General features: G+C 38.7%; 1 protein-coding gene across 5 annotated transcripts; it reads right to left on the bottom strand.

Moving 5' to 3' along the window:
• Nucleotides 1-3,056: 3,056 nt before the first annotated feature.
• Nucleotides 3,057-15,468, bottom strand: LOC119520948 (zinc finger protein 583). 5 transcript variants are annotated; one of them, XM_037818833.1, is made up of 5 exons: nucleotides 15,338-15,468; nucleotides 13,278-13,362; nucleotides 9,998-10,124; nucleotides 9,604-9,702; nucleotides 3,057-5,533 (listed from the first exon to the last, which is right to left on the bottom strand). In XM_037818833.1, exons 2-5 carry the CDS (start codon nucleotides 13,284-13,286, stop codon nucleotides 4,056-4,058), a joined length of 1,713 nt encoding a protein of 570 aa, XP_037674761.1. In that variant the 5' UTR covers nucleotides 13,287-13,362; nucleotides 15,338-15,468; the 3' UTR covers nucleotides 3,057-4,055. The 5 variants fall into 5 exon arrangements, with proteins under 5 accessions (XP_037674761.1, XP_037674762.1, XP_037674763.1 ...); XM_037818834.1 differs by having other exon boundaries at nucleotides 9,604-9,699; XM_037818835.1 differs by lacking the exon at nucleotides 9,604-9,702.
• Nucleotides 15,469-25,643: the final 10,175 nt, after the last annotated feature.

Here is a 25,643-nt window from a genome sequence, read left to right as displayed (position 1 = left end):
GTTTTTCTGGAATCCTTAGTAGTCAGATGTTGGATCTCCTAAATGTCCATGTCCCTTTTTGTGTCACCTTTTGTCTTTTTGATTTATGTACTTGGAGAGTTTCCTTATTTCCTTCAGACTTCTCATTTCAGCAATACATAGACATCTAAATTCTTAGGCTTTCTTATCTAATTGTTCCCTTTTTTGTTGCATCCTATATTTGTTTTACAAATTACCTCTGCTCAAATATCAAACATGTATTTTTAATTTTCTTGTTTTTACCAGACCTTCCCTGCTTTGAGTTTAGTTGTCTTTTGATCTTTATTATAATGTTGATAGTTTTTTTCACATGTGACGATCCTTTAGCTGTCTCTTCCTTTATCCTAGGCAGATGGCAGGGGGTTCTTTTGATGTTCTCACACTAGTCTGCTTCCCTGAATGGGAAGGGTTAAGGGGTCTCTGAATGAGAAGGGCTAGCAAATCAGCGAGATTCCCCAAATTCCAAAAAGCTTCAACGTAGGCTGCCAGTTCTCACTCTAGCTTCCCTAGTTCTCCATAAGTACATTCAATTTTTTCATATTTAAAATTATATTATTGCATTCTTGTTTATAACTCCAAACATTACGGTAACAGTAAATCCCTCCCTGACTCGAACACCTAATATCAGTCCCCTTCCCAGAAGAATCACTTTAGATGTCTTTTCAGAACTTTTTAAAGGCATTTGCATACTTACATAAGTACATTAGAAATACATATTTTTAAATAAATAGTTTATCATTCTGCAACTTACTTTTTTTCATTCATCAAGACCCTTATTCAAATCCCTATCAGTATTACCAGTCCTTTCTTTAAAACTCCTGCATAGTATTTCTAGTCATGCCTCTATTGATGGAAATTTAGTTTCCAATTTTTTTCATGTACCAACCATACTGCCCTTGAAAGTATACATAGTATTAAATACTTAATACTATAAAATTTACTGCCTCCAAAGTACAGTGATGAGAGTACTCATTTCTCAAAAAAAAAAAAAAAAAACACTGATTTTACATTGTTGTTTAAATTTACATCTCTTAATACATGTGAGGTTAAGCCAGTACTCATCTTTATTGGCCATCTCCATTTCTTCTATGATTTGCCCATTCTTATCCTTTGTCCATTTTTACACTTGCTTATACATGGGATAGTTAAAACAAGGTTAATAAAATAGTTGTCCTTTGTTAATTTAAAGGTCGTGTTACATCTTTCCCTTCACAATGTATTATAAATACTTTCTCCCTTTGTGTTATCTTCTGTTTAAAGGCATGCTAAATTTCGATGTAGTCAGTTCCATCAATCTTTCCCTTTATTGCTTTTGTGTCTTTTTTAGAAATTCATGTCCAACACCAAGGTCATAAACATATCCTACTGTATTTTCTTCTAACATTTATTATTTTAACATTGAGGTTTTTATTCCTTAAGTGGTGTGATGTAGAGATCTCATCCAATTTACTTATTGGACTGGTGGAACGGAGAAGCTGCTGGCAGGTGTTACCAAGACAGCTGTTGCATGGAAAACCTTTTAACAGCCTTTCCATCAAGCCTCCTTATCACCCCCAGCCTCTACACCAGCCACCTCCATTCCTGAACTTCTCCAGGGCTACTTTGGGCAGATTGGCTATTATTACCAAAGCCCCTTCTGTCATTCAGACATCTCAAGTAAGGGCTTCTGCTACATTTCATGAACATTCTTCTCTCTTTTTTCTTTAGCTTCCTCATCCACTGATTGCCCTCTCCTTTCTGTTTTCTTTAGTACCTTTTCCATTATTTTACCTGTTTAAGGTAACATGGAGGAAAGACAAAATTGTGTCCACAGTCTGTTACTGCAAAAGAAAATCTTGATGTTCCTCTTGAAAATTCTTATGCTAACAAACTGCCTTCAGGAAAGGCAGAAATTCATACTCATCCGCACTTTCACAATTAACTTTTGAAAATAAATTGAAGTTGGAAAATGGCTACTTGATTGGCTAACTTGTATTTTTCCTGATCCTGGTGAGACTCAGTATTTACCACACACGTTTATCAGTCACTTATTGCCTGTTTCCTTTGCCCATGCCTGGGGGTGGCAGGAAGGACAGGGCTATTTTAAGTGACATGTAGGAGTACTTCTATATTGATATGGATTTCATAGGTAATATATGTTGCAATTATTTTCTCCCATTCTAACCTTTTAAAAAAATCTTGTTTATACTATCTTCAACCACATAAATGTCTTAATCTTCTTATGTAAACCTCTGAATCTTAATCCCTTCATGATTTTGGGATCTCTTACCATGCTTAGGAAGATTGTTCTCACTCCATGATTATAAAATCTTAGGGTGTCCTCTAGTACAATTTTTTGTTTCTTATGTAAATTAATCACTTGGAAGGAATCTTCATACACAGAATGAGGGGTCATTGTTCTTGCACACAGCATAATGAATTTTCCCAATACTATTAACCCACTGGTATGAAGTGTCTTTTATTAAACATTTTATGTATTGGTATGAAGGTACGTACATGTGTATATGCATACACATGTGATGTTTCAAGACTTAAAAATTATTCTTGGGGTTTTTGTTAGATACAAAGAATCTGTAGATTAATTTGGGGCATATCTGCATCTTTATGATACCAAGTCTTCCCACCCAGAAGGATGTATCTGTTTATTCAAGTCTTCCTTTTCACCCTTCATTAAGTTTTCATCATTCTCTTTATATCTGTATTCATATATGTATTAGTTACTGCAAAATTGAATTTGCAAAGCCTTTAGGAGTCAGGGAAATAATAGAAAATGGGTCAGATGTAAGAACAGGAAGTGTCTGGGACTTTGGAGAACTGGAGATACATGCCCTCCTAAAAGTATTCATATTCATTTTAAAGTTGATGGCACACCAAACTAAATTTCTCGTGGACAATCAATTTATGAGTACTGACATTTGGTTTTAGGTTTTTATCCCCTCTAATTTTGGAAATATGGGTTAGAACCTTAAAACATTCTATTTTAAATGGCATAGGCTTGATACAGTTCATCCATCTGGAATTAGGAGAGGGGGTCAAACTTTTATTTTCGATTCTTCTTTATTGATCTTTTCAAGTTTTCTCTTTTCTAGTACTTTTTCCTTAGTTCAAATGTAAAATGATGCATACACCTCAGGAAATTCTGTCCTATTAAAATTATTTTTTAAAATCTGGCTTCTTAGAACTGTCGAGTATATAATAAAGTTAGTTTTTCTTAACATAAAAGTATTATGTCTATATATTCAGGCTGAAATGATGAGATGCCACTACCTTGCCTTGTATCATTATAGGATCTAATGTCAGTCCTACTGTACATATAGCTTCATCACCCACCTTTAGGACAATGACTACTGTTTCTAATAAAGAAATCCTTATAGTCTCCCAATCTTGAGCTGTTCCTTTTCCCTTTCTTCCTTGGCTGATCATGGCTGAAATGATCAGTTCTTCCTTGTATACCATCGTAATCTTTTTATTTTATATATTCATTGAATTGATACTTTGTTAGGCACTCTGCTGAGCAATATATATGCATTTTTCATTTAACTCTCCTATTAACTTTTGAGGTAGTACCATTATTATTCCAATAATATAAATAAGACGACTGAAGCTAACAAGGACAGGATACTTCCCCAAAATTAGAGGACTAAAAAGTGAAAGAGCAAAAATTGGCACCCAGATCTCTTGGATACTGGAATATGAGTTCTTAATTCTAGGTAAGAATCCAGAGAATAAGATGGTTGACATGAGATAGGCCTTTGAAAGGTAGCCTAGTAAGGAAGGCAGGTTTAGGCTATTTTGGGAAATGTGATGTGCGCTTTAACCTAAGAACTATGGGATGCCACTGAAGGGTTTTAATGAAGGAGAAATGATATGGTTTGTATTTTTAAAAACATAAGTTTGTAATTTGGACAACTGAGGGAGGCAATGATGAATACAGGGAGAACAGTTAGAAAGCTATTTCCACAGTTCATGACAAATAGAATATTGTGGCTTGGACGAAGACGATGGAATGGATTAAAGCACTCAGATTCCAGACATATTTAGGAGATATAACCTAGAGGTTTTGGCAAATGATTGGATGTGGAGGATGAGGGAGAAGAAAGAGTCAAGAATGACTCCATAGTATGAATCCTCTCATGATGAGCAAGGTGTGCACGCTGCCTGAAAGATTTCCTGCAGTCCTTACATTCATAAGGTCTCTCTCCGGTATGTATTCTCTGATGTAGAGTAAGAGATCCACTGTAGCTAAAAGCTTTCCCACAAACATTACATTCATAAGGCTTCTCTCCAGTATGTATTCTCTGATGCTGAGCAAGGCCTGCATTCTGGCTAAATGTTTTCCTACATTCCTTACACATATAGGGTTTCTCTCCAGTATGACTTCTCTGATGCTGTGCAAGCGATGAACTATTGCTAAAGGCCTTCCCACATTCAACACATTCATAGGGTTTCTCTCCAGTATGAACCCTCTGATGCTGATCAAGGTATGCAATCTGGCTGAAGGCTTTCCTACATACTTTACATTCGTAAGGTTTTTCTCCAGTATGAACTCTCTGATGTTGAGCAAGGTGTGCATATTGACTGAATGCTTTCCTACATTCCTTACATTCATAAGGTCTCTCTCCTGTATGAATTCTCTGATGTACAATTAGGTATCCACGATGGCTAAAGGCTTTCCCACACACATTGCATACATAAGGTTTTTCTCCTGTGTGAATTCTCTGATGCTGAGCAAGAAATGAACCATTACTAAAGGCCTTTCCACATTCAATACATTCAAAAGGCCTCTCTCCAGTATGAACTCTCTGGTGTTGAGTCAGGTGTGCAATCTGGCTGAAGGCTTTTTTACATTCTTTACACTGATAAGGTTTCTCTCCAGTATGAACTCTCTGATGTTGAGCAAGGTGTGCATTCTGGCTGAAGGCTTTCCTACATTCTTTGCATTCATAGGGTTTCTCCCCAGTATGTATTCTCTTATGCTGAGCTAGGTTTGCACTCTGGCTGAAGGTTTTCCCACATTCCACACATGCATAGGGTTTTTCTCCAGTATGAATCCTCTGATGAAGAGTAAGGGATGAGCTCTGGTTGAAGACTTTCTCACATTCATTACATTTCAAAAGTTTCTTTTCTATATAGACTTTCTTACGTTTCGTTTCAAAAATTTTTTTTCGGTGATTTTTCTTTTGTGGTTCATGCTTAGGAACTCTTCCTTTGATGGGAACACTCTGTTGTATATCAAGTATTGCATCCTGATGAAAAGTTTGCCAAGATTTTTTATATTCATTGCTTGGATCTTCAGTGAGAATTTCTTTATGAGTGATGATCAACTGATTAGGATGTACTTTCTGACTTCCTAACTGGTTCCTAAACCAGTTCTCACTGTCACAGCCATCTCTCACACTGGAGCAGTCAAGGCCATAACTAAGATGACTTCTCCCCATTGTCACTAATTTGGATGATTCTTCATAAATATCTGGCTTTGATGAAAATTCACTGTTTTCAAAGATATACTCCCAATCTAAAAGATATCAAGAAACAAATGTCTTTTATATTTATGTATTACACAAGAAACTTCTAAATCAAAAATGAGTAAAATACATAAAGAAGTTCAAGGATTTAATAGCTCTCAAATACAGTCTAAAAAGTATGAAAGTTTAAAGAATAAGAACTTAAATTGATAAAGGAAATTAGTTAATCATACCTAATAAATAAGGTAAATATCAGAAAAATAAAGAATTGAAGAAATCATCTGCAATCACAATCATCATTCTATATCTAAGTGAAAATAACAGTCTCTAAACATCCTTCGTCTCTTGCTCTGGCTACCCTGCATTCAAGCTAGGTTAATTATCTTTAAAAAGCCAATTACATAAGGTCAATAATGAGGCTCAAAGCCTCCACAGGATACCCAGGCACAAAGATTTACCAGGCACTATTAATTTCCTAAGGCTGTACATGAAACTCTATGGTTAAACTTTTGCAATCAGAAAACGGCCTTCCTGAAAATCATTTTCTATGTGATAGGTACCAACAAATTATAAATTTTCAATTGATCACTGAAATTAAGATGCCTTTATATAAAACTAAATTTTATCAGATTTTTTGCTTTTATTAACCTAGCCCAGGCCTTAATTCGCCTTCCTCTTTCCATTCCCAAATCAGATCACCTCATTCCTCTGCTTAAGACTGTCTAATGACTTCTCATCACATTTACAATAAAATCTAAAATTGTTACCATGGTTTACAAATCTCTGTGTGTTCTGGCCCTCTCTGACCATATCTTCCATGACTTTCTTCCTTGCTTCTTCCATTTCGGTCATATGGATATTCCTTCCTTTCTCACCTTGAGAACACTATACTTGCCGTTTTTTGGCCTAGAAAGCTCTTTCCCCAGAGATTTGCTTGACCTGTTTTCTCAATGCACTTCTTCACTTGAAGTTCTGCTCACATACTACTTTTTTAGTATGGCCTTCCGTGACCACCCTATATAAAATTACATGCTTCCATCATTCTCTAATCTCCTGCCTTGCATTATTTTTCTTTATAGCACTTAATTTATTTGCTATTATAGTACATGTTTATTTACTCTCTAACCCCACTAGAATGTAAACTTTCATGTGTAGAAACTTTTTTTTACCTTTATATACCCAGGGCTGACAACAGGCTGGGTAAAAAGAAGGTGCTTAATATCTGTGGAATAAATAGTAAATCAATAAATAATACACGAAACACCACACTAATTCATCCTTTCATTAGAATGATCTGCTCGCATGAATGGGGTAAATGGCAGGAATTAAATAGAATACAACCACTGATCTGGACATATTAACATAGCAGAGAATGAGCTTTGGTAGGAAAAAAATTCTAAAGACAATATGCTTGGATTTAGGCTGTTAACTCCCACTGCCCTGCCTCAATGCTACTCCAACATCCACCCTCCCCTCAAAATAATTACACATCACACTAAGAAATGCTCCCTAGAAAGTTACCATGAAGATGGAATCTTGAAGACTCATCAGTAGAGAAGTAACGTGAAAAGACTGGAAAGTAACACTGAATGCAGTTAAACCCAAAATTAAGTTGGAAAAAACTGTAATAAGAAAGTAAAAATACAGGTATAGTCATTCATAATATTCTCATTAGATTGAAAAGTTAAGGACCTTAGAGCCATGATTTTCAAACTTTAGAGGGCATCAGAATCACCTGGATGACTTGCTATAACAAAGATTACTGTGCCCCATGCACAGAATTTCTGACTCAGTAGGTCTGGGAGGGGGCCTGAGGACCTTCATTTATAACGAGTTCCAAGGCGATACTGCTGGGTCTCAAGACCACATTTTGAGCATCACTGCCCTACAGCAACCGTTGAAAATATAATGTAAAAAAGGTATACCTAAAAAGCCAGTAGATAAAAAAAGAAAATTGTTTTTAAAAGTCAGTAGATTAAAATGGAATTCTAAAAAATATTCAGACAATTCAAAAGAAGACAGGAAAGGGTAAATAGAGGAACAAAAATAAAAGAGAAGGCAAACAGAAAACAAGAAGATGGTATTTATCTGAGAGAAATGAAAACATATATCCACATAAAATCGTGCACATGACAGCTTCAGAGTAGCTTTATTCATAATAGCCCCAAACTAGAAACAACCCAAATGGCCATCATCAGTTGAATGGATAAACAAAATGTGGAAAATCTACACAATGGACTACCACTCAGCAATTAAAGGAATATACTATTCATACATGCAACATGAATGAATTTCAAAATCATGCTGAGTGAAATAAGGCAGACATAATCCAAAGGGACCAAGATAAGATAGTGTTGGTTTGGAGCCGAGGGTGGAGAGAGGGATGGACTGCAAAGGGGCACAATATTTTGGGGTGATGGAAGTGTTTTGGGTCTTGTTTGTGGTGATGGTTTCATGGGTGTATACAACAGTCAGAACTCATCACATTATATGATTCATATAAATAATTTATTGTATGTAAATTATTCCTTAATAAGGTTAAGAAAACAATAATAGATGAAAGCAAATAAGGTAAAGACAGACTTTGACAAAATAACAGAAAAGTAAAACTGATGATATATAACAAGCTCTTTACACTCAAAATAGAGACTATACCTTAGAACCTATGGAACATTTACAAAAACTAAGTGTACATTAGGCCATACAAAATCCTCACATTGTAAAAAAGTATAACTAGTCCTAACCACTATCTGATCAAATACAATAAAATTATCTGATCAAAATACAATAAAACCAGAAAAAAAAAAATTCTTTAGTGAAGGGGAAATAAAAAAATGTACATTATCTACAAAAAAAAAAGCAATAATAAAAACATTAAATGTATCAGAATCTATGGGAGACTGATGCTCTATTCAGAGGAAAATTCATAGCCCTCAAAACTTTTCATTGCTGAATAAGAAATGATTGAGTATTCATTTCAAGAAAGTGGAAAACAAAATAAATCTAAGGAAATTAGATGGAAAGAATAAAGTGAAAAGTGAAAAATGGAAAATTGGAAAAGAGAAGAATGGTAACACTGATAAACTCATAAGCTCAGTCATTAAAAATAAATAAAATTGGCAAACCAGCAGCAAACCAAGAAAAAAAGTTTATACATAAGAAATGAAAATTGGAAACCACTATAGATATACAAGAAATAAAAAGAATTATAGGGGATTACTTTGCTCAAATACATGGAAATAAATTTAATAGCCTAAGTGAAAGGGGAAATTACCTAGAAAAATAAAAATTTATAAAATTGACTCAAGACAGAAACTATAGAGAGATCATTTACCAAAGAGGACACTGAGAAAATTGCCAAAGATCCACTTCCCACCAAATGCCTCAGCACCAGGCTTTATCTTTCACTCTTAGACCAATGATCACATTCATTTACTCTGAAATCTCTAAATCAGATTTTTTTTCTGAGCCTCTGTCTCCCAATCCAATTGCATGTTGCATTTCTTCACTTGGTAATCTCCCTATCTCATAAAAATAATAAAATCTTTTATGCCCAAGTTCACTACACCACCTTTTCCCTATTCTTTCTTCTGACTTGTTTCTACTGAATGCTATCACCTTCCAGTTTCACAAACTTGAAAATAAAACTGGAAATGCCTTAAATGCTTTTTTTTTCTTTTTATGGTTTATAAACCTCTGAATAATCCCAAGAAATTAGAAGACTGCTTTGCTCAAAGCAGAAACTCAATGAGTCTTGGTAAAGTAAAATGTGAATAAATAAATCCTTCAATCTAAAAGGGATGATTGAATAGAAGGGGGGGGGGAGGCATTACAGAGTAACTTATGCAACAGAGTAATTTACGCAAACCTAAAAGGCAAGGATCAGGAGAAGCTGTGAAGGATTTGTCTCCAGAGAATAGGAAAATGGGTTGTCAGAGAAGAGAGCAGTGTGTGAGAAAATACATACAAGGAGAGTAAGTTGGGGAGCTCATGTTAAAGACACCTCAATGTTTCTGCCTTTGAGAAGCTACCCAGAGAAATACCAATGATGAGCTGGAATCTGAGAAAAGCTGAGCTTCCCTTGCAATGTCTTGTACTTCCTTGGATATCTCTCACTCACCAGGGCATGTGCCTCTTGTCCCTTCCTTCTTCAACAACCAGGGTTCTTTTCCTTGCTCCAATAATGAGATCACATCTGGCTTAGAAACAGAAACTCCTGCTTACAAGGAATAAAAGGGGAATTAGCCAGGCCCAGAAAAAAAATCAAGTTCCTTGGTCTTCAGGAAGGTGAGACATTACAGGAAGGACTTGAGGAAGAGGTGAAGGATATGTGAAGGATGGGGAGGATGAAGTTGCAGGAACAGTCTAATGAAACTGCCAAGTTTACAAAACTCAAACTATTTTGGTGGGGATAAAAGAAAGAGAAATTTAGTGAAGCAACTAGAGACCCCCAGACATTCTCATTGGAGGGCAGTCCTTTGTGCAGATTTTGAATTACGAGAAGACCTCCTTACCCAGTGACACCAGGCTCCTGTAGTTCTCCAACATCACCTTCCTGTACAAATTCCTCTGAGCAGAGTTCAGCCATTCCCACTCCTCCTGAGAGAAATCTACAGCCACATCCACAAAAGTCACTAAATCCTGAAATGACAAACACATTCTTGCTCAACCAGTGTGCATACACTCACATGGACCTAGGCTGAAGAGCTGACATTCTGTCAGGGAAAGTGTACAATTTCAGAGACAGTCTCTACTCATGGAATATTTACACTCCTGTAGAGGAGAAAGATTTATAACACACACACACAATTGGGAAACAACACAACACTAAACAATCAAGTATAAAATATGTTATTTGTACTAAATGTCAGAGCATTTCTCAATATGGGGAAATCAGGAACGGTTGGTGCAGTGAAGAAAGACTTCAAGCAGGAGGCAGGCCATGAGCTGAGCCCTATAATATGGATGTGGTCTAAATTAGCATTTTCCAAATTGTGTGCAATGGAAAACTCAATGTTTCAGAGATATCAATAGGATATACATATAAATATATTTGATAACTGTACTATAGATCTTCTAAAATTAAATATATATGTAATGAAAATAATACACGAGTTTTATCGTGATTTTATAAGAATATGCCTTAAACAAATGTGTGCCAAAACAGAGAACTATCTGGAAAGTGAGTGACAGATTATCTGAGCTGTGAAGATGTGTCACTGAAATTGTGCTTGCTGGCAAAGACAATATTTGCCAACCAGCAGTCAAAGTGATGCATTTCATTGTTTTGATGATGTTGTATATCTTACATATTTCATAATAAGGATTACATATTTTTAATATCCTATATCTTTATGACTTACATTTGCAACCTAAACATTTTGTGTGTCGTACTTTAAACATTTATTTCACACAAACTCCTTCCCTGTAGACGGTTTTAAATGAATGGATGGTTTTAAATGAATGGACGGTATAGTTTTAAATAAATTACAGTATTGGTTTTTCAAAAATTATCTGCACCAAAACAAGCAAACAGGTGGAATACACAAAATATAATTGATCAAATGCTTTGACTTCCAATGTCTGAGAAGGAGGGGATATTTTTAAAATTCTAAATACATATAACCAGCACCCAGTAGGAAAAAAAGTTACTTTCCTTTGGAAATAAAAGTCCTGAGGCTCAGTATATAAGGGCAACAAAAGATTATAGTTCTTGATAACCTGACTAAATTTTAAAGACAGTAACTTACAAGGCTGCCTAAGTGACAAGAAAATAGTAATTTTAAGCAAAATCTTAAATAGTAAACATTTCCAAATCCGATAATGAAATACATCAAAGAATACCTACAGCTCTCCCTAGAGGAACAAACACAACTGTGTCTATCTAACATGTAAGGGTTTTTAAAACGTTATAGTACAGCTCTCAAATGATACTACTATATATTGAACTAAGGATCTAGGGGAAGGAAATTAAAGAAGGGTGAGGGGCAAATGCAAAATTCAAACAGGAAACTTGGTAAATTTGAGGAACAGGAAATTGACTAGTGACATTAGAGTAGAGTAGAGAGGACTTGGGATTTCATTCCAAGTAAGATGAGAAGCCATGGAAGGTTCTCGGTAGGGGACCATTCTCTTCACATTTGACCTGTCACAATCTGTCCATGTCCTTCATTATTTTACCACACTCTCTTCAAGTTATCACTCACCATCATCTATTTATTGACCCTCAATGTATTTTACAATTTTCTACATCTGAGTCAATCACTATCTATTGAAGTGGACAGGTAACTTTCCTTCCTTGGCCTCTTTTCCCTCATCTGTAAAATGAATGACTAGCACGAGATAACCTGTAATGTTCTTCCTGGCTTTATCATTTTATGAGTCTACTTTATGTTCTCCAATTGAGTAGCTACTAGGCACATGTGGCTTTTAAAAATATAAAATAATTAACATGTACAATTCAGTTCTTCAGCCACACTAGCACACATTCCAGTGCTCCACAGACATATGTGGCTCGTGGCTACAATACTGGCCATGGCAGATATACGTTTCCATCATCACAAAAAGTTCCACCAGATAGTGCTAGTTAGTTGATTTCTCTACCTAGCTTATCTTCTTTTTTTACAATCATTCTTTAATATTTTCATCTAGCAGTTTGTATGTTTTTTTAAATATTTAATTTAACCAGAATGAATTTAATTCATAGTGTGAGGAATAAGTTTTATTTCTAAATGAATAATCCATCCCTTCCCCAATGACTTAAAATAACACATATAATAAACAAACTATAGACACTAAACTTCTTGGAGATAGATGGTGTCTACTTTTATTCACCATAGTATTGCCAGCACTTGATACACAGTTAAGTACTTAATAAAAACACATTCAGTAAGTGAGTATTTTCAATTCTTATTTATACTTGCATTTGTTTCTGGACTTTATATACTGATCTTTTCATTTGTTTCTTCTGGCCCTCATTCCCCACTATATACTATTTTCATTATTAGACATTGCTATTTAGCCTTTATTAATATAAACTCAAGCTCCTGCTTATTACTCTCCATTTACAAAAGTCTTCTGGCTCTTCTTTCATATTAATTCCATTAAACTTAACTGTATCTTTCCTTTGTTCCTGATCAAAAAAAGATAATCAGGATGATCCAGAATATCACAACTTGGCCCACTACTAATTCAGATGACCCAAAAAATGGGATCTCACCACTCCCATGGAATCTTACTCTTTGAAGTCCACTGAGTCCCTGGCAAAATCTCTCCCATGAAGGACCCACACATTAATATTCAAGACCCAGCCCATCTCACTCCTCAAAATCACCTTGAGCAAGAGATCTGCCATGTACTTAGACTAAGATGACCCAACAGCCTCTCCTGACTTGCCTTCCACTCAGACCCAGATCCACGGAAAAGCTAGAAGCTGATGGTCACAGCTGAACATACATCTCAACCTCAGTGAATCAAGTCCCCACAACGAAAGCTTTCATATCCCACCAAGGAATGTATTTTTGCCTTTTGAGAGCTCCTAACACAACACTGAATCCATAAAAGGAGCGGAATCATTTCTTGAACAAAGATGAAAATGCTGGCAGGGGGGTGGGAAAGCAGCTCATGGGGATTTTGGGGACCTTCCATTTACTGGGATGGAGGAAATGAGGATCAGGGCAATGGATGAATGGGAATTTGATAGGCTGGGGAAATCTCAGAAGAAAAAGTAAAATGTTCATATAACTTGAAAAACAAGATGGCATTTCAGGGAAGAGAGAAGTAATGCCACCTTACCTCAGACATGGCTTTAAGAATTTAAGAATTTATAACAGCTCTCCTGTCCTCTTCCTTTGGGCTCCTCTCTTGGAGAAGGATAGAGCTGGAGAAGGAGAAAGAAACCATAAAATGCCAGGTGTGCCCTGCAGCTCCCAGCATCTCCAGCAAAGAAACCCTCCTTTCCTTCTTTTTCCCCCTTTTCCCCCTGACCAGGGACGTGAATAAGATATGTTCCTCCATCAGTCATTTTTATCTAAATCTACAATTCTTTTCCCTCCCATGTGCTTCATGTCTTAAGAATACAATATAATTTTTCTGTGTATACATCACCTCCTCATTTGTAATTATAGACAACAGGATTTATCCTTCAGAATGATACTACCAAATAGGGATTATTTCCCCCCCTTTCACATAGGAAGGTTCTTCGTAGGTGAAATTATCTAAAGTTTCATGATAGTAAGTTACTGAACCAAACTAAAATCCAGGTCTGACTTCTCAACCTTTCCACCAAATGATGATATTGAAAGGAAATACCCTTCCTACAAGGATGAGAGAGAAATCTACAAAGTGTATGCCTCTGGGAAAGCATCTTTACAGCAGAGGTGTTAGAGGGGCCACTGGTCTGGATGACGTTGTACCAAATAAGAGTCAAGACACCCTGCTTCTGGTCCTGGCTTATAATATAATAATTATAATTGCAACTGAAGACATATCTCCTGATTTTTCCGAGCAAGTTCCTGGTGGGTGGGGGAGTGACGTTACACATGCACAATCCTCTGAACCACTTAAACATGAATTCTTTCCCACTAGACCTCACTGCCTTGGGGAGTAAATCTCAGAAGAAGGATAACTTGGTAGCAAGAACCACTGGGCTCAGAGATCAGAATGCCTGCACTCAAGTATGGATCCACCATTCCCTAGTTCTGCACCTTGATGACTAGGTAACTACGCAAACCCTCAGTTTCCCCATCAGTGAAATGGTACCTACTCTCTATCAATCTATCATGAGAGTCATATAAAGCATTTAGCACCATGCTTGGCACACCCTTTGTGCTCAATGAACATCAATCATTTATTTTCAAAAATGATGATACTATGTGGTAAAAGGTCTGACAGGCCTGGATTCAAATCTCGCATGGCCCATCATTGGCCATATAGAGTAAGCAAAGCCCCTGGCACGTAGGTCTCCCGCCTTTCTCCTCAATTCCTCACACACCCCGGAGACCAGGACGGGAATGGAAAGATGGTCTCTCTGTGCCGGAGAAGACTGAGGCCCAGCAGAGGGGGTCCTCCGCTTCACAGGCAGTCTCTGCCTCTCAAGGTATCTCCCTCCTCTCTCTCCCACCCTCCAGCTCCCTCTCCCTGCCAAGTCTCCCAAACCCCGGGGAACAGGCCTCCCCGAGCACCCACACGTGGCTTCCCGCCCACCACTCAAACCAGATACACAAACCACACTGTCCACTGGCTGGCAGCTCCCCTGGGGGCGGCAGGCGTCCCTGAGGTGTAACACCCCCCCAGACACACACACATCTTTCACACGGGGTCACAGACACAAGGCCTGAAGGTCACACAATATCACAGTCTCATGATCACACACTGTCACAGTTTCACTCTGTCCCACTCACCACCACACACCATCACATTCTCTAACATGGTTACACGGTTTCACTCACCTTCACACTCAGTCCCACTCACCACCACACACCCGTCACACACAGTCCCACTCACCACCGCACACCTCACACGCAGCCCCACTCACCACCACACAACCATCACACACAGTCCCACTCACCATCACACACTGTCCCACTCACCACCTCACACTGTCCCACTCACCACCGCACACCTCACACAGTCCCACTCACCTCACACCTCACACACAGCCCCACCCACCACCTCACACCTCACAGTCCCACTCACCTCACACCTCACACAGTCCCACTCACCACCGCACACCTCACACGCAGTCCCACTCACCACCGCACACCGCACTCCTCACACAGTCGCACACCCTGTCACAGGCCCTCACACACGGCGGCCCGGCAGCCCCCGGCGCCCGCCCAGCCCAGCAGGCCTACCCCGGTGCCCGCCCGCTCCGGACTCCTCACCGCCTCCTCCCTCCGAGTCGGCGACGGTTCCGCGAGGACCACAAAGGCCGGGAGCCGAGCGCCCCCGCGGACCGTGCCGGGGCCGGGACTCGATCTCGAGCTGGACGCGCCGGGCTCACAAAGAGGCCGCGGTGCTCCGACCGGCCGCCCGGACCGGCCGCAGTGGCCGCTGGGAAATGGAGTCCGCTGCCGGGGCCGAGGCGGCGCAGAGCATCCTGGGACTGCGTGCCGAGGGCGTCGGGCCCGGCCGTTGGCACCTGGCCTCGAGGGCTCTTCTTCTGATGGTCGGGTCTGCTGCCCACACCCCGTCCACCCCCGGCCTTCCGAAAGCGAACCCGGGCAGGACGAGACCTCTCAGGCCGCGGACCGACCGCTGCCACCCGAGCCCCCGCTTGGCCTATAGGGCGACTCGGAGTGCGCAGGCGCAGCCTGTTGTGGCGCCAAAGGCTTCCGTAGACGCGCGCACGCGGACGGGGCTGAGCCACGAGAGCGGCTGCGGAGGGGGTTTGCGCACGCGCAGGTGCCTGGCCGCGCAGCCGCGTTCGTGATGGCGCGCGCGTCCCGGGGTTGGGAAAGGGGCTGGCGGGGCTGGGTGCGGGTACGGAGGATGCGGAGTTCCTGGACGGGACGTCAGCCTGACTACAGCGACCTGGAAGGGGTCCGGGGTTAATGTGCGTGCCCGGGTTCTCTTTCCTCTCCCTGTCTCTTTCTCTCCTCCCTACCCTGCCTGTCGTTCACCATGGATTGAGCGCTCACTGCCTGACAGGCAGAGTTGTAGGCGCTGGGGATATAGCGGTGAACAAGCCTTCGTGGAGCTGATATTCTAGTGCGGGAGGAACTCGATAGGGGAAAAAAAATGGATACAAACATGTAATGGGAAGTGATGCGTGTGAATAACAAAGCAGAGCATACAGATGGAGAACAGTGGCTGGGGGGGGGGGGGGGGGGGCTCTGTTTTACAGACAGATCGTGGAAGGTGTATCCGAGGAGGTGGTACTTGGGCAAAGACCGGAGTGAAGCGAGGAGGTGACGCAGGGGAAAGATCCTGGGGAAAGCTCTCCAGGTGGAGGAGACCAGGAGTGTAAAGGCGCGGAGTGGAGAGCACGTTTGAGATGCTCGAGGAACTGCTAAGGGACTTGTCGGGTAGAGCAGAATGAGGGAGGAGACGCAGTTAACAGATGAGATTAGAAAGGATGGCCGGGGGCATGTTCAGATTGGTGGGTCACATAAAAATTCTGAATTTTAGTCTAGGCGCCATGGAAAGCCACAAAAGAAAAGATGGTAAATTTGACCACATTAAAGTCAAGAATTTTTGCTTACCAAAAGGAGCCATAAATAGAGTAAAAAACAAGCAGCAGCTTGGGAGAAGATCTTTATAACACATATGACCAACAAAGGACTAATAACAGAAAAGGACTTTGAGTCATTAAGAAAAAGTCAAAGTAGCTAATAGGAAAATGGGCAAAAAGACTTGATAGGCAATTTACAAGATAACAGAACCAAATGGTTAATAAATAGGAAGAGATGTTCAACCTTAGCAATCAGGGAAATTGGTAGAACCACAATGAGATGTCATCACATCCCACCAGATTACTAGAAATTTCCAAGTCTGAGAATAACAAGAATTGGCAAAAATGTAAAGCAGCTGGAACTCTCATACACTGCTAGTAAGATTATAAACCAGAACTATATTAAAAATCATTTTGAACAGAATGAAGTCCTGATGCATGCGACAACATGGATGAACCTTGAGAACATCATGCTGAGTGAAATAAGCCAGACACAAAAGGACAAATATTGTTGATCTCACTACATGAACTAAATATAATAAGCAAATTCATAGAATTAGAATCTAGATTATAGGTTACCAGAAGATAGACTGGATTTAGAGAATGGGGAGTTGATACTTAATTTGAACAGAATTTCTATTTATGTGGACTGTAAAGATTCGGGTGATGTGGTGGTAGAATAATATTGTGAGTGTAATTAGCAGCATTGAATTTTACAGGTGGATGTGGTTAAGAGGGGTTAATTTAGGTCTTATATGTTACTAAAATGAAAATCAATGATAAAACATGAGTCTTTTGAATGGATTGTATATGTGAATATAGCTCAATAAAACTGCTTAAAAAACAGGTCTGTATACCACAGTGAATCCTATTACAGATAATGGACTGTAGTTGATAGTACAAGAATAAGAATGTTCTTAAATGAATTATAACAAATGTACGACACTAGTACAAGGTATTAATAATAGGATGGTATATGGGAAAAAATACACCTAATTAAACTATGGACGATAGTTAATAGTGCTATGTGCTAGTTTGAGTGTATTATGTCCTCCCAAACACCATTATCTTTGATGTAATCTTGTGTGGGCAGACCTATCAGTGTTAATTAGATTGTAATTCTTTGAGTGTTTCCATGGAGATGTGCCCCACCCAACTGTAGGTGATAACTCTGATGAGATAATTTCCATGGAGGTGTGGCCCTTGATTACTGGAGCAGTATATAAGCTCAGACAGAAGGAGCCAGCTTGCTACAGCCAAGAGGGACACTTTGAAGAATGCACTGGAACTGAGAGAGGAGCTTCAGCTTACAGAGACATTTTGGAGAAGGCCTTTGAAAGCAGACTCATGTTCCGGAGAGGCTAAGAGAGGACAAATGCCCCCAAGAGCAACTATGAGTAACATTTTTGAGGAGCTGAAGCCTAGAGAGGAATGTCCTGGGAGAAAGCCATTTTGAAATTAGAACTTTGGAGCAGATGCTGGCCACGTGCCTTCCCCTACCTTTGTTACAATTGGTGAAAGATTATTAAAATATCATGTTCTAGTTTGCTAATGCTGCCGGAATGCAAAACACCAGAAATGGACTGGCTTTTATAAAGGGTTTATTTGGTTACACAGTTACAGTCTTAAGGCCATAAAGTGTCCAAGGTAACACATCAGCAATTGGGTACCTTCACTGGAGGATGGCCAATGGCGTCCGGAAAACCTCTGTTAGCTGGGACGGCACGTAGCCATCTTCAAACTGTCTCTCATCTGCAGCTCCTGTGCGTTCTTCATAGTGTCCCTCTTGGCTGTGGCTCCTCTTCAAAATGTCACTCTCAGCTGCACTGAGTTCCTTCTGTTTGTCAGCTCATTTATATGGCTCCAGTGATTTAATTTAGACCCACCCTGAATGGGCGGGCCAACACCTCCATGGAAATTATCCAATCAGAGTCATCACCCACAGTTGGGTGGGGTGCATCTCCATGCAAACAACCTAATCCAGACATTCCAATTTAATCCCCACTAATGTCTGCCCCACAAGATTGCATCAAAGAATACGGCTTTTTCTAGGGGACATAATACATTCAAACTGGCACAGTAACTAATGTTAAAATATATATACAATTATTTAAAAAGTGGTACCATCAATTGTAACATGTTCCACACCAATACAAGGTGTTGGTGGTGGGGCGATATAAAGGAATCCTGTATTTTATGCATGATTGTTCTGTAAACTCATAATTTCTCTAATTAAAAAAAAATCATTTTGATATTACTTTTTTAAAAATTGAAGATACCCCATGAGGCAGCAATTCCACTTCTAGATATATGCAAGAGTTATTAGTACTTACATGCCTTTGGATAAGTGTATGTTAGCAATAACACAAATACCCACGAGCAGATTGGATATAGAAATTGTGGCATATGCTTATGGGATGTTGTAGAGCAGTAAGGAAAAGCAAACAGGCAACATGGAACAATATGAATGCATCTTAAAAATACAATGTGGAGGGAAAGAGGAAAAACAAATTTCCATGTGTAGGAAGTTTAAAAACAGGTAAAAGAGATGGCAAGCCTGTACAAAAGGCAAGGAAATCATGACTATAAAAATCAGAATGGTGATTACATCTCGGGGCAGAGAAGGGTTTGGGTTGATAATGAACACGAGGGACCTTCTGGGGTTCTGGCCATGGTCTACGTCTTGATGTCGGGAATAGTGACATGGGTGCTTGCTTTGTAACTACTTATTAAATTGTAGTTATCTATTTTATATGGTTTTCTGAGTTTGGTTATATTTAACAAAAATTATTTAAAAAGATAATCAAGAAGGACGAAGAGGAAAAGGAGGGGAAGCACCAGGCAAATAATGACTAAAAGAAAGCTGGAAAAGCAATACTGATATCAAACAAACTAGAATTTAATGAGGAAAAGCATTAATATGGGAACAACATAAAAATGGAAAGAAGTGTCCACCAAGAAGACATAGTGATTATGAATTTATAAATACCTAACAACACAGTCTCAAACTATATAAAGCAAAAACTTCTGGACTAAAATCATCAAACACACAACCAGAATGGAAGATTTTAATAAGAAAAGGAATTTATTAGTTCATGTAATAATGAAATCCAGAGGGAGAGCAAGTTTCAAGGTTGGTTTGATTTAGGGACTTGGTAAAATCCTAAAAGGACCAAGTCTCTTTGGTGTCTGCCTTCTAATGTGTCATCCTTTTTAAAAAGTGTTAATACCCTATCTTGATTGCAAAATGATTGCAAATGGGCAACAAGTACAAGAACAAGAGGGGCTTGGTTCCAGGGGCTCTCTCAGAACGTCCAGGCAGAGAGAACAAGTTGAATGGCCATGGGGCATGATATGGCCTGGCCCATTCAAGGAGCAAAAGAACACCTGTTTGAATCAAGTGTAGTGTGTAATGGTAAGAGATGGGATTGGAGAGGGTGGCAAGAGCCAAATCATGTCAAGCCTTGTAGGCCACGGAAAAGAATTAGGATTTTATTCTAAGTACACAACAGAAGAGGTTTTAAGCAGTCAAGGAACATAATCTTATTTATATTTTTTAAAGCTCGTGCTGACTGCTCTATGGAGAACGGAGTAACAGGGAACAAGAGTAAGTACAGGTGGGCAAATTAGGAGACCCTGTAGTAGTCCAGGTGAGAAGCAGTGGTGTGTCATTCTCAGCACATGACTTCAGAAATCACAGAATTTCTTCACCTACAAACTAACTTGCATCCATGTAAGTCTGGTCATCCCTCCTGTATCAGTTAGCTCTTGCTGTGAAACAAACCATGCCAAAACTTTGTGGCTTAGTGAAAACGAATGAAGTTCATTCTGATGCAGGCTGCAACCTGAGTGAGCCTTGAAGACGTCATATTGAGTGAAATAAGCCAGGCATAAAAAGACAAATATTGTATGATCTTGTTTAGATAAAATACCTAAAAGAATCAAACATCATAGGGACAGATAGTGGTTTATAGGTTACCAGGGGCAGGGGATGGGGATCAGGGTAGGAAGAGGGAATTATAGCTTGATGGGTGAGTAGTTTCCGTTTGAGGAGAAAGAAGCTGGAAGACAACAAAACCCAGAAGAGAAGGAGAATATACTGTCATCTGCATTGCCATGTGAGGGAAAGGCCAAGGACCCAAGAATCGCTGACTATAAAAGTTAGGATGGTGATTACATCTGGGGGCAGAGAAGGGTTTAGGTTGATAATGAACATGGAGGATCTTCTGGGGTTCTGGCCATGGTCTATGTCTTGACTATTATTCTGTATTCCTAAATACTTCAATGTGTATCTCCTTTCCATAACCACAGGACTCCAGAGTCTTCAGGAGAAAGTTTCACCATGCTGATGCCTGGATTTTGGACTTCTCCTAGTCTCAACAACAATGAGCCAATAATTTCCTGTTGTTAAGCCTTCCCAGCTGTATGCTTTTTTGTTTTAGCAGCTAGGAAACTAAAACAATATGTCATTAAAAATTACTACAAACCAAAGACAAAAAGAAAATCTTGAAGGCAGCCAGAGGGGCAGAAAATACATTGACTACAAAAGAATAACGATAAAAATTACAGTAGATATTGTCAGAAACCATGCAACCAGGAAGACAGTGGAAGGACATCATTAGAGTGTTTAAAAAAATGCCAGTCCAAAATTTTATATCTACTGAAAAGATTCGTCAGAAGTGAAGGAGATAAGTCTGTTATCTTAAATGATTAAACAGTTATATAACCCAGCAATTCTACTCCTAGGTATATACCCAAGAGAAATGAAAACATCATCATGATTTCTGCCATATCATTTGAGAGCAAGCTGTTAGACACTATTATTCTGTCCTCCTAAATACTTCAATGTGTATCTCCTTTCCATAACCACAGGACAACTATCAACCTCCAGAAACTTAACCTCCATAGAATACTGTTATCTAATATACAACCCATATGCCATCTTTTTTGCCACTTACTCCAAAAATGGACTTTGTAACTGTATTAGTTAGGGTTCTCTAGGGAAACAGAACCAACAGGAGAGATTTGTAAATAGTATGAGATTTTATAAGTGTCTCACGCAACTGTGGGGATGCACGAGTCTAAATTTCCTAGGGCAGGCTGCAAGTTCGCACTCTGATGAAGGTCTTCAGTGGTCAACATCTCACTGCGGAAGACACTCCCCTTAGCTGACTGTAGATGTAATCAGCCATAGATGCAATCAATGGACCGATGATTTAAGTCCACAAAATATCCTCGCAGCAACAGATAGGCCAGTGCTTGCATGAGCAGACAACTGGGCACCATCACCTGGCCAAGTTGACACATGAACCTAACCATCATAGTAACGTTTTTTTTTTTCCTGATTCAGGATCCAATCTAGGATCTTTGGAACAGATCTTCAACCTTTCTTTATCTTTATGGCAGTGACATTTTAAAGTTTAGGTCTGTGGTTATGAATATCCCTTTATTGCTTAAAATGTCTTCATTAAATTCAGGTTATGTATTTTTTGGCCATAATACAGTGTAGAAATGTTGTATCCTACCCAAAGTATCACGTCCGGAGATATAGGATGTATTTGTTCCATTAATGGCTATGTTACTCTAAAGTAATCGTTTTCCTTTTGTATCTAAAAGTTATCTGTGGGGAGGTAATTTAAGACTATAAAGATACCCTGTTCACCGTTAACCTTCATCAATAGTTTTATAACCAACTGAAGATTTCTGCCTGAATCAATTACTACTAACATGGTTGAAGAACAGTTTTTTTAAACTGTGATTCTACATTAGTTGGAATTCTACATGTATGTTCTTTCTCTTTTCATTCATCTATTCATTTACTTATTTATCTTTACTATGGACATATTAAATATTTTATTCAATGAGTTACAGTCTATTACTACTATTATTCATCTTTATGCTGAAATGGTCCCAATCTCAGCCCATGGAAGCCCCTTCAAGCTGAATCCTGGGTCCTCTTAATTTTTTTGAATACATTTTATTAAGGTATAATTTACATGCAAAAAATGCACCCATTTCAACTATGTACTTCAACAAGCTTTGAAAAGCTTATACATCCCTGGAAGCATCACTCCAGTAAGGATATGCAAGATTTCCATCATCTGCTCCTTCTTATTCTTTTACAGGCAATAACCTCAGCTCTGGACTAAGGCAACCACTGATCTGCCTTCTGGCTCTATAAGTTTGCCTATTCTAGAATTTCATTTAAATGGATTCCTACAGATTCTCTTTAGTGTCCAATAAGTTACTCAGTCCATCCATTGAATTTTTCAGTTCTAGAAATTCCAGCTGATTCTTTTTTATGTCTTTACTCTACTTTTCATTATGTTCATATTTTATTTTAAGAGGTTGAATTGAAGTTTTTGTTCTTGGCTACTGAGTCACTTTGCTGTTTCTATTGACTAATTTTTTCTTTTGGTTTTTGGTCATATTTTCCTAATTCTTTGCATATCTAGTAATTTTCATTGAATGCTGGATACTGTAAATGCAACCAAACTCTTCAGTGTCTGGATTTTTTTGTCTTCCTTTAAAGAGTGCTTAATTTTGTTTTCTTAGGCAGTTAGCTTTGAATCTGCCGTATTATTTTGAGGCTTGATTTTAAGCTTTGTTAGGCCAGTAGCCTTTATTCTTTAAGCCTACTACTAAGGTGTGACTCTTCTGTGGTATTATATGTTCAACAAAGTCCCTCCACTCTGGCTGGTTGAAAATCCAATGTAGTTTTCTTTTCCTCGTTTTATGGAGTCTCACCCTACACATGCAGAGATTAGCTTTCTGTCAAAAACTCACGGCGATCCAATGCATATTTCAGGACCATTTTCTCTGAGTAGCTCACTCTTATTCTGCCCTCTACCCCACAAGTTCCAGCACTTCAGCCTTCGCAACCTCCACTGTTTGTCTCGACTCTGTGAGACTGCTGTGTTCTGCTAAGCTTCCTCCTCCCTGCACTGTGATCTGGAATATACCTTCAGGGAGCATTGCAACCGCAAGACTTAATTCACTTATTTCCCTTCTCTCAGGGATCGTAGTCCTGCACTACCTGTTGTCTCATGTTTGAAATACCTTTCCTTTATTCATATATTTAGTGTTCTATTTTTTTTAGAGTGGGACGGCAAGTTCAGCACCATTATGCCATTACAGTTGGAAGCAGCAATCCTCCCTATTTTTTGAGCATTTCCCTAATTTTGGCCAAAACAAGTTATTCTATACTCATCTTTTATTTTCCCTACTCCAGTCCTGGAATCAGACATTTCCCCAAGAAGCTTTGATTCCTTTTATTAGAGAATGGTATATAGAAACCAAGGTTGTGGCACTAGGTAGGCTCATTGTTCCTGGGCCAACATTGCTTCTAGGCCCACTCAGCAAACACAACAAGGGAATACACACACATACTTTGAAAAAGTAATGGTAAGACTTTTATTAAGTTTTTATTTTAGGAGTTTTAAATTTACAGAAAAATTGCAAAGATAGTACAGAAAGTTCTCATATACCTTACATCCATTATTAACATCTTACATTATTTTGTTAATTTATTATAATTAATGAACCAATATTGATATATTTTTATTAACTAAATACATACTTTTTTCAGATTTTCCTTAGTTTTCATCTAATACCCTGTTTCGGTTCCAGGACCCCATCCAGGATACTACATTACATTAAAGTAGTCTTGTCTCTTTAGGCTCTTCTTGGTTGCGACAGTTTCTCAGATTTTCCTTGTTTTTAATGACCTTGAAGGTTTTGCGGAGTGGTAGTCAGGTATTTTGTAGAATGTCCCTCAAATGGGATTTGTCTGTTTTCTCATGGTTAGACTGGGGTAAGCAAGGTGCTTATGAAGGTAAAATGTTAGAAAAAACCTAGATGTCCCTCCACGGAGAACTGGTGAAAAATATTATACTGGGACACTATTCACCATTAAAAATAATGATGTACAGTTCTCTTTACTGCCATGGAAAGGATTTCCCTTTATATTGTTAAATAAAGAATGTATTTTTTTAGGATTGAACAATTAATGTGGGATTTAAAGGAAAACCCTGTTATAACATCATACGCAGAATCCAAAAATGTCAATAGCGTGAAATGAAGGGCCACACTTCTGTGCGGTTTAATGAAATGAAACACCAATGAAATCACCAGGGGATGCTGTTGAGGATCAGAACCAATCACCAATTTTGTTATAGCCTAATTTTCACATTACTGAGGGGACCATTTTCATGGTTTTTATTGTATTTTTGAATTGTGAATATTTCTAATATACATAATAGTAAAAACACAAAAGTCATCACCCAGATATTAATTTGCCAGTATTTTTGTGTTGAAAAAAAATACACTTTCATGTTTGTGTATGGACAGATTGAGGTTTGAAAGAAAATGTAACCAAACATGGGCAGTGATTAGAAGCTTTGTAATTAGATTATAGGTATTGGGTTGACATTTTAAATAGGATGGTCAGAGGACTCCTTAAGGTGAAATCTGAGTCAAGACTGAAAGAACCAAGCAGATAAAGGGAGAAGAGTATTCCAGGGAGAAGGACAGTTGGAGCTTGCTTGGCTTGTTCAAGAAAGCAAGGAGGTCAGTGTGGCTGGGACAGAGTGAGGGGAGAATAGTTGGAAAAGAAGCCAGATAAGGAGACTAATTAAACCAGTGTAAGTGCTGACACGGAAAGAGTGGAAAGGGAGAGCCCAGAAAATTCAATTACAGAGAAGTATTTAATATCTGAAATATGTTCATGATCAATTTCAGGTAGGAAAAGCAGTTTTTTAAACTATGTGGCATGTGCTCCTTTTAAAGAGTATAATATAAAAATAGAAAGGTAAGTAAAAAATAGAAAGATAAATAGAAAGGTAAACAACTGAGTAGAACAAGTTGGGAAAATTATGCCTCAAATTTTAACTGTGATTGTCTCTAGTTTGTGGCATTATGAACCACGTTTAATTTATTTTTTGTTTATGAGTATTTTCTAACTTTTTTTGCAATTATGACGTTTCTAT

The sequence above is a fragment of the Choloepus didactylus genome, chromosome 27, assembly GCF_015220235.1.
Source record: "Choloepus didactylus isolate mChoDid1 chromosome 27, mChoDid1.pri, whole genome shotgun sequence".
Lineage (NCBI taxonomy): Eukaryota > Metazoa > Chordata > Mammalia > Pilosa > Megalonychidae > Choloepus > Choloepus didactylus.
Note: the sequence above shows the minus strand (reverse complement) of the source record. Positions and strands in the feature narration are given on the sequence as shown.

Excerpts from the sequence above, each read along its gene's own strand:
- LOC119520948 (XM_037818833.1), bottom strand. Across the intron at positions 9,703-9,997 it reads CAGGAGCCTGGTGTCACTGG|CAGGAGTTTCTGTTTCTAAG; the intron begins GTAAGGAGGTCT and ends ATTCCTTGTAAG. Across the intron at positions 5,534-9,603 it reads GACAAGAGGCACATGCCCTG|ATTGGGAGTATATCTTTGAA; the intron begins GTGAGTGAGAGA and ends GATATCTTTTAG.